This window comes from Melanostigma gelatinosum (genome assembly GCF_949748355.1).
Source record: "Melanostigma gelatinosum genome assembly, chromosome: 7".
Lineage (NCBI taxonomy): Eukaryota > Metazoa > Chordata > Actinopteri > Perciformes > Zoarcidae > Melanostigma > Melanostigma gelatinosum.
In genome coordinates, this window is record NC_136640.1 from 1,574,995 (window position 1) to 1,587,494 (window position 12,500).

The following is a 12,500-nucleotide window of genomic DNA, read 5'->3' on the forward strand; positions in this document are numbered from 1 at the left end:
ACAAGTTACACACTGTGTGTGCGTGTGCGTGTGCGTAGGTACAACACAGAGCAGTATTCTCCCTATGCGGCCCCGTCCCCTCAGGGCTCCTACCAGCCCAGTCCCAGTCCTCAGAGCTACCACCAGGTGGCGCCCTCGCCGGTCGGCTACCAGAACACGCACTCCCCAGCCAGCTACCACCCGACACCTTCCCCCATGGCTTACCAGGTAGGAGACGGTCCACATGTAACCAGAACAATCTCTTGTTGAACCTGAACGTGACGACAGCGTGACCCTCGTTGCGTCCACAGGCCAGTCCTAGTCCCAGTCCGGTGGGCTACAGCCCCATGACGCCCGGAGCGCCCTCTCCCGGAGGCTACAACCCTCACACCCCCGGCTCCAACATCGAGCAGGGCGGCAGCGACTGGGTGACCCCCGACATCCTGGTCCGGGTCAAGGACTCCTTCATGGACCTGATGGGGCAGACCGGGGTCATCAGGAGCGTCACGGTAAAACCAAGCAGCAGCATGGGTTCCTTAGTGAGGCTCAGGATGTGCAGCTCCTCTCCTGTTGGTTGAAGGGAGACTCTGGTGGTTATATGAGGTCATGAGTAATCAATGTGTTGCGAGGTGGAGTTTGGAGTACCAGCACACCAGTAAAGGTTACGTACTGCTGCAAAACCTACAAGTTAGACACCGGACTCCATTCACAAAACCTGTGTTGGAACCTCTCAGGACACAGAGCGGCTCCACTGCTGCTCCTCCTCTGTTACTGTGTTTGTGTTACTGTGAGACTTCAGTGAGTCTGAACGAACTCTTTAAAACACTGAAGTCTCAGTGAACGGAGTCTCTGTTAGTGAACGGAGTCTCTGTGTCAGTGAACGGAGTCTGTGTCAGTGAACGGAGTCTGTGTTAGTGAACGGAGTCTCTGTGTTAGTGAACGGAGTCTCTGTGTTAGTGAACGGAGTCTCTGTGTTAGTGAACCGAGTCTGTGTGTTAGTGAACCGAGTCTGTGTGTCAGTGAACGGAGTCTCTGTTAGTGAACGGAGTCTCTGTTAGTGAACGGAGTCTGTGTTAGTGAACGGAGTCTGTGTGTTAGTGAACGGAGTCTGTGTGTTAGTGAACGGAGTCTCTGTGTTAGTGAACGGAGTCTGTGTGTTAGTGAACGGAGTCTGTGTGTTAGTGAACGGAGTCTGTGTGTTAGTGAACGGAGTCTCTGTGTTAGTGAACGGAGTCTCTGTGTTAGTGAACGGAGTCTGTGTGTTAGTGAACGGAGTCTCTGTGTCAGTGAACGGAGTCTCTGTTAGTGAACGGAGTCTCTGTGTTAGTGAACGGAGTCTCTGTGTTAGTGAACGGAGTCTGTGTGTTAGTGAACGGAGTCTGTGTGTTAGTGAACGGAGTCTCTGTGTTAGTGAACGGAGTCTCTGTGTTAGTGAACGGAGTCTGTGTGTTAGTGAACGGAGTCTCTGTGTTAGTGAACGGAGTCTGTGTGTCAGTGAACGGAGTCTGTGTGTTAGTGAACGGAGTCTCTGTGTTAGTGAACGGAGTCTGTGTGTTAGTGAACGGAGTCTCTGTGTTAGTGAACGGAGTCTGTGTGTTAGTGAACGGAGTCTCTGTGTTAGTGAACGGAGTCTGTGTGTTAGTGAACGGAGTCTCTGTGTCAGTGAACGGAGTCTCTGTGTTAGTGAACGGAGTCTCTGTTAGTGAACGGAGTCTCTGTGTTAGTGAACGGAGTCTCTGTGTTAGTGAACGGAGTCTGTGTGTTAGTGAACGGAGTCTGTGTGTTAGTGAACGGAGTCTGTGTGTTAGTGAACGGAGTCTGTGTGTTAGTGAACGGAGTCTCTGTGTTAGTGAACGGAGTCTCTGTGTTAGTGAACGGAGTCTGTGTGTTAGTGAACGGAGTCTGTGTGTTAGTGAACGGAGTCTGTGTTAGTGAACGGAGTCTCTGTGTTAGTGAACGGAGTCTCTGTGTTAGTGAACGGAGTCTCTGTGTTAGTGAACGGAGTCTGTGTGTTAGTGAACGGAGTCTGTGTGTTAGTGAACGGAGTCTGTGTGTTAGTGAACGGAGTCTGTGTGTTAGTGAACGGAGTCTCTGTGTGTTAGTGAACGGAGTCTGTGTGTTAGTGAACGGAGTCTCTGTGTTAGTGAACGGAGTCTGTGTGTTAGTGAACGGAGTCTGTGTGTTAGTGAACGGAGTCTCTGTGTTAGTGAACGGAGTCTGTGTGTTAGTGAACGGAGTCTGTGTGTTAGTGAACGGAGTCTGTGTGTTAGTGAACGGAGTCTGTGTGTTAGTGAACGGAGTCTGTGTGTTAGTGAACGGAGTCTCTGTGTTAGTGAACGGAGTCTGTGTGTCAGTGAACGGAGTCTCTGTGTCAGTGAACGGAGTCTCTGTGTCAGTGAACGGAGTCTCTGTGTCAGTGAACGGAGTCTCTGTGTTAGTGAACGGAGTCTCTGTGTTAGTGAACGGAGTCTCTGTGTTAGTGAACGGAGTCTCTGTGTCAGTGAACGGAGTCTCTGTGTGTCAGTGAACGGAGTCTCTGTGTCAGTGAACGGAGTCTCTGTGTCAGTGAACGGAGTCTCTGTGTGTCAGTGAACGGAGTCTCTGTGTCAGTGAACGGAGTCTCTGTGTCAGTGAACGGAGTCTCTGTGTGTCAGTGAACGGAGTCTCTGTGTGTCAGTGAACGGAGTCTCTGTGTGTCAGTGAACGGAGTCTCTGTGTGTCAGTGAACGGAGTCTCTGTGTTAGTGAACGGAGTCTCTGTGTCAGTGAACGGAGTCTCTGTGTGTCAGTGAACGGAGTCTCTGTGTTAGTGAACGGAGTCTCTGTGTTAGTGAACGGAGTCTCTGTGTTAGTGAACGGAGTCTGTGTGTCAGTGAACGGAGTCTCTGTGTCAGTGAACGGAGTCTCTGTGTTAGTGAACGGAGTCTCTGTGTTAGTGAACGGAGTCTGTGTGTCAGTGAACGGAGTCTCTGTGTCAGTGAACGGAGTCTCTGTGTTAGTGAACGGAGTCTCTGTGTCAGTGAACGGGGTCTCTGTGTGTTAGTGAACGGAGTCTCTGTGTTAGTGAACGGAGTCTCTGTGTTAGTGAACGGAGTCTCTGTGTTAGTGAACGGAGTCTCTGTGTGTTAGTGAACGGAGTCTCTGTGTGTTAGTGAACGGAGTCTGTGTGTTAGTGAACGGAGTCTGTGTGTTAGTGAACGGGGTCTGGGGGAAGAGAACTGATGGATTCTGTTAGGAGTCTAAAATACATCCACAGCAGAACATTACTTTACCTCACACAACATCAGTACTGTCTCTTTAAGAGTCCAGAGAGCTCCTCTCAGACGGGACGGCTGCTTAAACCCACATTGACTCACTTCATTACCTACATCTGTACATAGTTATTATAGTGTGATTTATGGTGCAGATGTGAAGCTGAACCTGAAACTATTGCGTGCTGTGAGTTTAGCTTATGTTTGGTTATACTTTGTCAAAGTGACCGTTACAGGTGTGCGGAACACTCCATTAGCAGCTCCTGTTAGCAGTGAACTGGGAGTAGAGTCGACTCTCAGGAGACCTCCAGTTCTGTGACTGTAAGGATCTGTGGACGTTTATTCTGGATGAACACGCGTGCATGTGACTGATTGCTCGGATTTGACCGAGTTGTGACTCAGAGGAGAACTATTGAGATTGCGTTGATGGATCGCTCTCAGTAACTCGTCCTGGAGCCTCTTAAGGAGTGAGCAGCTGGAACGTGCTGAAGCTGAATTCCTTGAAGGTTGTTTTTAAAGCTCCGTCTGGATTCACTGGACGGCTGTTTGTTTGAAAGCTCCGAACAGACGAGTAGAAGTATTCCTGTTGTTGTTTCTGGCTTCATAAGAGTTCAGACTGACGTATGAAGACCTCGCATCTTCATCTGGTTCTGATTCACATCTGGCTGATGAACAAACGCGACCCAAAGGAAACACTCGTCTGCTGCGTGATTCATCTGTTCCATTATTATTAATCTCTTTCAGACCTTATGGCTCCATATCAGAGTTGATTGTGAGGAGAATATTTATTATTTCAATCACCAGACTTGGAAACAAGAGATTTTGTGACATTTTGTGGCGTCGTATGAACCAATTCTTATGACTCCAATGGAAGCATCTCATTGGCTGTTTGTGGAGGAAACCAGTGATGATGACTTCCTGTTGGACGACAGAAGCAGCTCAACAACACAACTTATGTTTATGGGTTTTTGCACACAAAATATGACGGAAAGGAGTCAAAGCTTCATTTGAAAACCTCAACAGCAGCTTTGACTGAACTTTGTTTCTTCCTCAGCGGTGTTTGCTTCTGTGATGCGTTTGTTAAACATGACGATTAGCTGTGTGTAAACACCGACCTCAACATTCCAGCGTGTTCCTGCTGTCGTATTTCATAGTTTGCATCATTCCAGCGTGTTCTGTGTGTTTCCTTCAGGGAGCGATGTGCTCGGTGTTCATGCAGGAGTCTGAGAAGGTGGTGAGCATCAGCAGCGACCACCTGGAGCCCATCACGCCCACCAAGAACAACAAGGTGATCACGGTCACCTCGTCTGACTGCTGTTTATGTTTATGTGGTTGTAAATACGCCAACGATACGAGTCCACATGATCAATATCTCTCCAAACACAAATCACATTTGTTTTAGCTATTTTCAGACATTTTTCACTTTCTTTCCATATATTTACTAATTTCTTCCAAACATTTCCCCACATTTTTTCAATGATTTATATGACTAATCATTTTCACGTATTTTTCACGTTTATTACTAATTATTTGTTGAATTTATTTGGTTATTTTTAATACATAATATAACGTCAACGAGTCAACGAGAATTTTTATATTCACACATTTTTCAGCTATTTGTTCACATATAATAATAATAATAATAATAATAATAATAACAACAACAACAATAATAATAATAATTGTAGAACTTGTTTCAGGATATTCTTTGGTTATTTTTCATATTTATTTATTGTTATCAAATCACATAATATACACACATCTGGACCAGAATTCCCAGAATATGGACCTCCGAGACCTTAAAGTACCGATATCAGAACCTCAACAGTCATTCAGAACCGGGTTTCGGAGGAACATCCCTACGAAGTACATTTCGACTGATCACATGCAGATGTGGTGACTCGGAGCTCGTGTGTTTGCAGGTGAAGGTGATCCTGGGAGAGGACCGCGAGGCCACGGGGATCCTGCTGAGTATCGACGGAGACGACGGCATCGTCCGCATGGAGCTGGACGACCAGCTGAAGATCCTCAACCTGAGGTTCCTGGGACGCCTGGAGCACTGAGAGGGGGGGGGCACTGAACGGTCCTCACATAGACACATAAGTGAGGTGGGAACACAGAGACACACACCAGAGACTGTCGGCTGTGATGTCGGAGGCCAAGACGAGCTGGGAATTCACTTTTTATTACTACAAACTCTCACAGCAGATTAGATCCACAGTTACAGTCTCTCTCTCTCTCTCTCTCTCTCTCTCTCTCTCTCTCCCCGTCTCTCTGTCGCTCTCTCTCGCTGTCTGTCTCTCTCCGTCTCTGTCTCTGTCTCCGTCTCTCGCTCTCTCTCTCTCTCTGACTCTCTCTCTCTCTCTCTCTCTCTCTCTGTCTCGCTCTCTCCGTCTCTCTCCGTCGCTCTCTCCATCTCTCTCCGTCGCTCTCTCTCCGTCGCTCTCTCTCTCCATCGCTCTCTCTCTGTCTCTCTCTCTCTCTCTCCGTCGCTCTCTCTCTCCATCGCTCTCTCTCTCTCTCTCTCCGTCGCTCTCTCTCTCTCTGTCTGTCTCTCTCTGTCTCTCTCTCTCTCTCTCTCCGTCGCTCTCTCTCTCCATCGCTCTCTCTCTCTCTCTCTCCGTCGCTCTCTCTCTCTCTGTCTGTCTCTCTCTGTCTCTCTCTCTCTCTCTCTCCGTCGCTCTCTCTCTCCATCGCTCTCTCTCTCTCTCTCTCCGTCGCTCTCTCTCTCTCTGTCTGTCTCTCTCTGTCTCTCTCTCTCTCTCTCCGTCTCTCTCTCTCCGTCGCTCTCTCTCTCTCTCTCCGTCTCTCTCTCTCCGTCGCTCTCTCTCTCTCTGTCTGACTCTCTCTCTCTCTCCGTCGCTCTCTCTCTCCATCGCTCTCTCTCTCTCTCTCTCCGTCGCTCTGTCTGACTCTCTCTCTCTCTCCGTCTCTCTCTCTCTCTCGCCGTCTCCCTCTGTCTGCCTCTCTCTCTCTCTCTCTCTCGCTCTCTCTCTCTCTCTCCGTCTCCTTCTGTCTGCCTCTCTCTCTCTCTCTCCGTCTCTCTCTCTCTCTCCGTCGCTCTCTCGCTCTCCGTCGCTCTCCGTCGCTCTCTCGCTCTCCCTCTGTCTCTGTGTCTCTGTCTCTGTGTCTCTGTCTCTGGTCGTGTTATTTTTTATCATTTTTACGTTAGTGTTGCTGTATTCTCTTTCTGAATGTTCTGTCAGTACTTTGTTTTGATGGAGGAGGTTTAAAGAAAGTGTAACATGTCAATAAACTGAACCAGTTCATGTGTTTGTCTACATGTTGGACTTTTAGCTGTGCAACCAAACACGCTAAAACACCACACACACACACACACACACACACACACACACACATTTAAATGTTTTTATTTTAATATTGAGCTGTTCCACGTAAACTGGTGTTCCACGTATTTAACTGTATGAATCGGTAACTCTTGATAGCAAACATTCAGTCATTGATTAGCGATTAGCTTCCGTTAGCCACAGGGCCGCTGTGGATGCTGGTGGTCGATGGGGAAGTAGTAGAACGGGACCTGGGGGGGGCAGGGGTGCCCGTGGGAGGAGTTGCGGGGGGGTGCCGGGTTACCATCGTCGACGTCGTGGTCACAGCCGACGGTGAGGTTGTGAGACAGAGGAATCTTCACCTGGAACCACACCTCTCTGTCCTGAAGGGGGAGGAGTCAGAGATGAAACCCAACTGGTAGGATACCAACACTTACTCATCAGGGCCCGAGCGCCGACCTGTTGTTGTTCTAATGTTTATTAAGAGGTGCTTGAGATATTGTCTCGATAGCGCCCCCTATTGAGTAGCCCCAACACCGAGCTGCATGACATTTGGGAGGTATGTGGAACGTGATGGTCTTGGAGTTTGTGGTGAAGTGTTTAAGGTTCTGTTCTCACACTCCACAGCCGCTCTGTTTTGTATTCGGTGTTGTTTGGACGTCAGTATCTGAGGTATTCAGTTAACTGATATAAAACAGAATTCTCACGTTTAAAGACCATTGAACCAGTGGAGCTGCAGCATATGAATGTTCTTGAAATCGTTCATTTCAGCAGTTCAGACTTGAGGAACGTTTAGATGAAGATGGAAGATCTGACCTGTTCGTCTGTGACGCACTGGATCTCATGTTTGTCTCCCAGATGTGGAGCCAGAACCCGATGAACCTCCACGAGCTACGAAAACACAGGAAGCAAAGTATCGTGTGAGGAAGCGCACAGCAGGAGCTCCTGATGTACAAACTGAGGATCAGTGCAGCAACATCGAACCACAAACATGCAGCGAACACACCGCATGGGAGAAGAACCTGGAGACAAATGGATGATGATATGAGCCGGTCTGAAATCTATTTCAACTTCATGGATCAATTTAGCGACTATTTAAAAGTCTCAAACATTAAATTCAGGATCTTGTTTTTAATATGTATACTTGTGATTAAATGTAATTTAAAGTCGAGGTTGGTGTGTTTAAAAATGTTTTGAAGAAATTCATCGTATAGTTCTTAAAATATTGTAAAAAGTATTGTGTTGATGGCGGCTGCAGCGGGTTTCTTTAACTCCGTCGTTCTTTAAGGTGAGAGGTGCATCACTTTGTTTGGTGGCCATTGGATCTTCTGAGTTGTGACATTGATCCAGTGTGTTCATCACAATGTCAATAAATGTGTGTGTACATTCAGTGATCGCTCTCTGGTTGTTTGGGACTTTGTTCATGGAAACCTTTAGTATAACCACAGTATGACTGAATCTAAGAAATGTCACAGTACAGTGTTTAATTAAAGAAAGAAGAAAGTCATGATATAGTAGGCCATTAAATGTAAAAACAATCCAGATTAAACTCAATAACAGTCATAAAGTCATGATCTAGCATGCCATAAAACAAATCACAATAAAGATTCAGTGTCGTCATAAAGAACGTCTTCTTGTCAGTCATTACCTTATATGGTCGTTCACAGGACGGAGCGATGCCGGCGTCCTCCAGCAGCCTGCAGAGAAGAAAAGCCTTTACTGTGACATCATCGTCTGCAGAGAAGAAAAGCCTTTACTGTGACATCATCGTCTCTGCAGAGAAGAAAAGCCTTTACTGTGACATCATCGTCTCTGCAGAGAAGAAAAGCCTTTACTGTGACATCATCGTCTGCAGAGCCACCAGAGTTCTCCTCTTCAGCTTCTCCTCTTCAGCTTCTCCTCTTCAGCTTCTCCTCTTCAGCTTCTCCTCATCTTCAGCTTCTCCTCTTCAGCTTCTCCTCTTCAGCTTCTCCTCTTCAGCTTCTCCTCATCTTCAGCTTCTCCTCCTCATCTTCGGCTTCTCCTCCTCTTCTTCGGCTTCTCATCTTCGGCTTCTCCTCCTCTTCTTCGGCGTGCGTGCGTGCGTGCGCACTAACCTTTGGATGTCAAACTGTCCTCGTAGTTTGAGGCAGATCTGGAAGTATCTGAGTGGAGAGTTCATCCCTTCAACACATGCTGCACACACTCCGTGTTTCTCCCACTCTTGTCTCCTGTAACACACACACACACACACACACACTGACCGATGAACGCTGATAAACACATCAATGCATGTTAACATTAATTATTCTCTCCATTCATCGATCGCTCTGTAAATGTCAAACTGTTACAAACATCGTTTCATTAAAATGTTTTTTGTTTTGTCGGTTATGACAAATACATTTGTGCAGTATAAAGTACAATATGTACCTCTGAGGTGGAGTGTGAGTATAAAGTAGCAGTAGAATAGAACGACTAAAGTAAGTTGAGTTTGTATCGAGCAGCACTAGAGTAAATGTACATTGTACTGATGTCAGCATAAATGAACTACAGTATGAAGGCAAATCACTGTCAAAATCCCAGAGTGCAAATGAGATCCATGCGCGCACGAAAATCAAACAGCCGCGCACGTATTTTACTTTGAAGAGCGCGTTTACGTCATTCCGCGAGCAGAATTCCGTCTCGCGTGAGCAAAAGTCGCTCGTGAACCTTGAACCTCCTGGCGAGTCTTTTTGGCAGTCAGTGGGCGGAGCCAGTCGCCAGCGTATCGCGACATCTACAATCCTCGGCTCATCTCGTGCGAGACGCAATTCTGCTCGCGGAGCGATGTAAAAGTGCTCGTCAGAGTAAAATACGTGCGCGGATGTTTGATTTTCACCCGCGCACGGATCTGATTTGCGCTCTCTGATTTTGACGGTGATTTGCCGTCATACTACAGTGTGTTCATAGTGGTGTGTTCATAGTGGTGTGTGTGTTCATAGTGGTGTGTTCATAGTGGTGTGTGTTCATAGTGGTGTGTTCATAGTGGTGTGTGTTCATAGTGGTGTGTGTTCATAGTGGTGTGTGTTCATAGTGGTGTGTTCATAGTGGTGTGTGTGTTCATAGTGGTGTGTTCATAGTGGTGTGTGTTCATAGTGGTGTGTTCATAGTGGTGTGTGTTCATAGTGGTGTGTGTTCATAGTGGTGTGTGTTCATAGTGGTGTGTGTTCATAGTGGTGTGTTCATAGTGGTGTGCGTTCATAGTGGTGTGTGTTCATAGTGGTGTGTTCATAGTGGTGTGTGTTCATAGTGGTGTGAGTTCATAGTGGTGTGTGTTCATAGTGGTGTGAGTTCATAGTGGTGTGAGTTCATAGTGGTGTGTGTTCATAGTGGTGTGTGTTCATAGTGGTGTGTGTTCATAGTGGTGTGTTCATAGTGGTGTGCGTTCATAGTGGTGTGTGTTCATAGTGGTGTGTTCATAGTGGTGTGTGTTCATAGTGGTGTGAGTTCATAGTGGTGTGTGTTCATAGTGGTGTGTGTTCATAGTGGTGTGTGTTCATAGTGGTGTGTGTTCATAGTGGTGTGTGTTCATAGTGGTGTGTTCATAGTGGTGTGTTCATAGTGGTGTGTGTTCATAGTGGTGTGAGTTCATAGTGGTGTGTTCATAGTGGTGTGTGTTCATAGTGGTGTGTGTTCATAGTGGTGTGTGTTCATAGTGGTGTGTTCATAGTGGTGTGTGTTCATAGTGGTGTGAGTTCATAGTGGTGTGTTCATAGTGGTGTGTGTTCATAGTGGTGTGTGTTCATAGTGGTGTGTGTTCATAGTGGTGTGTGTTCATAGTGGTGTGTGTTCATAGTGGTGTGTGTTCATAGTGGTGTGTGTTCATAGTGGTGTGTTCATAGTGGTGTGTGTTCATAGTGGTGTGAGTTCATAGTGGTGTGTTCATAGTGGTGTGAGTTCATAGTGGTGTGTTCATAGTGGTGTGTGTTCATAGTGGTGTGTGTTCATAGTGGTGTGTGTTCATAGTGGTGTGTTCACAGTGGTGTGTGTTCATAGTGGTGTGCGTTCATAGTGGTGTGTGTTCATAGTGGTGTGTGTTCATAGTGGTGTGTGTTCATAGTGGTGTGAGTTCATAGTGGTGTGTTCATAGTGGTGTGTGTTCATAGTGGTGTGTGTTCATAGTGGTGTGTGTTCATAGTGGTGTGTTCATAGTGGTGTGTGTTCATAGTGGTGTGAGTTCATAGTGGTGTGTTCATAGTGGTGTGTGTTCATAGTGGTGTGTGTTCATAGTGGTGTGTGTTCATAGTGGTGTGAGTTCATAGTGGTGTGAGTTCATAGTGGTGTGTTCATAGTGGTGTGCGTTCATAGTGGTGGAGGAACAACACTGATGAGCTTCTGACTGCGTACCAGAAGTGGAAGCTGGGTTGAGTTCTCAGTAAAGACGGCCAGTGATCCTTCAGCTCTGCATCCAGCTCCTGGAAGACAGAGATCAGGTCTCAGCCTCAGATTCATCAGTGTACCTGGTCTCAGGTCGAACTGGTCTCAGGTCGAGCTGGTCTCAGGTCGAGCTGGTCTCAGGTCGAGCTGGTCTCAGGTTGAACTGGTCTGGACTGGGACTCACCTGGACGTCGGATTCAAACATGGGCCAGCACGTACAGCAGCGCCGAGCCTTCAGAGGCCTGCAGGCAAGAACACAGGAGCATAACAAGGAAAGGGTTAACAAGAAAGTATTTAATGGCTCATTGTTGTTCTTAAGACCTGATACTCGATTCAATTGTATCATAAAGTACAAACAGCTCAACAACATGAAGATGATGTGATGGTGTACTGACCACAGACCGTGGATGGTCCAGTGGTTGATACTCGGAGGAATGATGCAGAGAGTTTCTTCATCTAAAGACTGAGGAGACAAAGTGAAGGCTGTCTGTCCTACATCCTCACTTCCTTCTCTAGCGCCTCCTTTTGTTTCACAACCTCCACTTTTGTCCTTCTGAACTTCCTATTTTACTTCCTCCTCACCTACTTCACGACCTCCTTTCTTTACTTCCTTAACCTCTTCTTTCCTTCTCTACCTCCTTAGTAAAGGTTCACTATCTCCTCATTTACTTCCTCATCTTGACTTTTCCTTCACTAGCCCTCTTCTCCTCTCCTACTTCCTTTTTTCCATCCTCATTTCCTTTCCTATTCCTAATCATAATATTTCCCTCCATTTTATTTCGTTGCTCCATCTCATGTCCTTCTTTCCCTCCTTCTTTCCTTCCCTCTCTTGTAATGTTGTGTTTTCCTACATTACTGTTTCCCCTCCTTTCCTACCTCCTTTTTTTCTTTCTCATTCCCTTCACTATCTCTTGTTTTCCTTTCTTGCCTCCTCTTCCATACCTCATAACTTCCTTCCTTACCTCGCCCTTTCCTTCTCTAGAGCTACACTTCCTTCCTTACTTCCTTCCTCCCCTCCCTACCTCCTTGTTTCCTTTGTTGCCCCCTCCTTTTTCAACCTCCTCTTTTCCCTCACTTCCCCCTCCTTTCCTTAACCTGACTCATTTGTTTCCTGCTTCCTTCCTTACCATCTCATTTCCTTCTCAACGTCCCTCCTTCCCTTCATCCTTGCATCCTTTCCTTCCCTCCCTCCTCCTTCTTGCCACTCAGAAACTACTGAGGGTGCGTCCATCTTGTCGGCCATTTTAACCTCTTGTAACTCTTTTCTTTTTTCTTTTATGTAAATCAATCTCTTCTTCTGCAGCCTGACTTATTGGTTATCGATTAGTAATGATGAAGATGATGAAGCTCACCTGACAGAAGGCTCCGGGCCACTGCAGAGTGAACAGGAGACATTTCCAGGAGCAGAAATGCTTTTTGTCGGGTAGCTCAGAGCCGTGGCGGCCATGTTTGTAGTCCTGCCAGAGTCCCTCCTCCTGTGTGGTTGTGTAGTCGGGAAGCTGCAGCAGGAACAGAAGCGCAGGACTCACAGCGACCAGCAGGGGCAGCACCGAGCTCCACATCTCCATCCACCTGATCACATCACGAAC

General features: G+C 47.0%; 2 protein-coding genes across 2 annotated transcripts in view; one reads left to right on the top strand and one right to left on the bottom strand.

Moving 5' to 3' along the window:
* supt5h (SPT5 homolog, DSIF elongation factor subunit) overlaps positions 1-6,501 on the top strand; it is a 29,978-nt gene extending 23,477 nt beyond the window's left edge. The window contains exons 27-30 of the mRNA XM_079271946.1: positions 39-207; positions 291-488; positions 4,422-4,517; positions 5,152-6,501. Coding sequence (XP_079128072.1) covers positions 39-207; positions 291-488; positions 4,422-4,517; positions 5,152-5,292 — 604 coding nt within the window. The 3' untranslated portion in view covers positions 5,293-6,501. The remainder of the gene's footprint in view (positions 1-38; positions 208-290; positions 489-4,421; positions 4,518-5,151) is intronic.
* Positions 6,502-6,595: 94 nt separating this feature from the next.
* rnaset2l (ribonuclease T2, like) overlaps positions 6,596-12,500 on the bottom strand; it is an 8,546-nt gene continuing 2,641 nt past the window's right edge. The window contains exons 3-10 of the mRNA XM_079271944.1: positions 12,264-12,483; positions 11,307-11,374; positions 11,096-11,153; positions 10,882-10,949; positions 8,613-8,726; positions 8,165-8,213; positions 7,333-7,407; positions 6,596-6,899 (exon numbers count right to left, since the gene is read on the bottom strand). Of these exons, the coding sequence (XP_079128070.1) occupies positions 6,711-6,899; positions 7,333-7,407; positions 8,165-8,213; positions 8,613-8,726; positions 10,882-10,949; positions 11,096-11,153; positions 11,307-11,374; positions 12,264-12,479 (837 nt within the window). The 5' untranslated portion in view covers positions 12,480-12,483 and the 3' untranslated portion in view covers positions 6,596-6,710. The remainder of the gene's footprint in view (positions 6,900-7,332; positions 7,408-8,164; positions 8,214-8,612; positions 8,727-10,881; positions 10,950-11,095; positions 11,154-11,306; positions 11,375-12,263; positions 12,484-12,500) is intronic.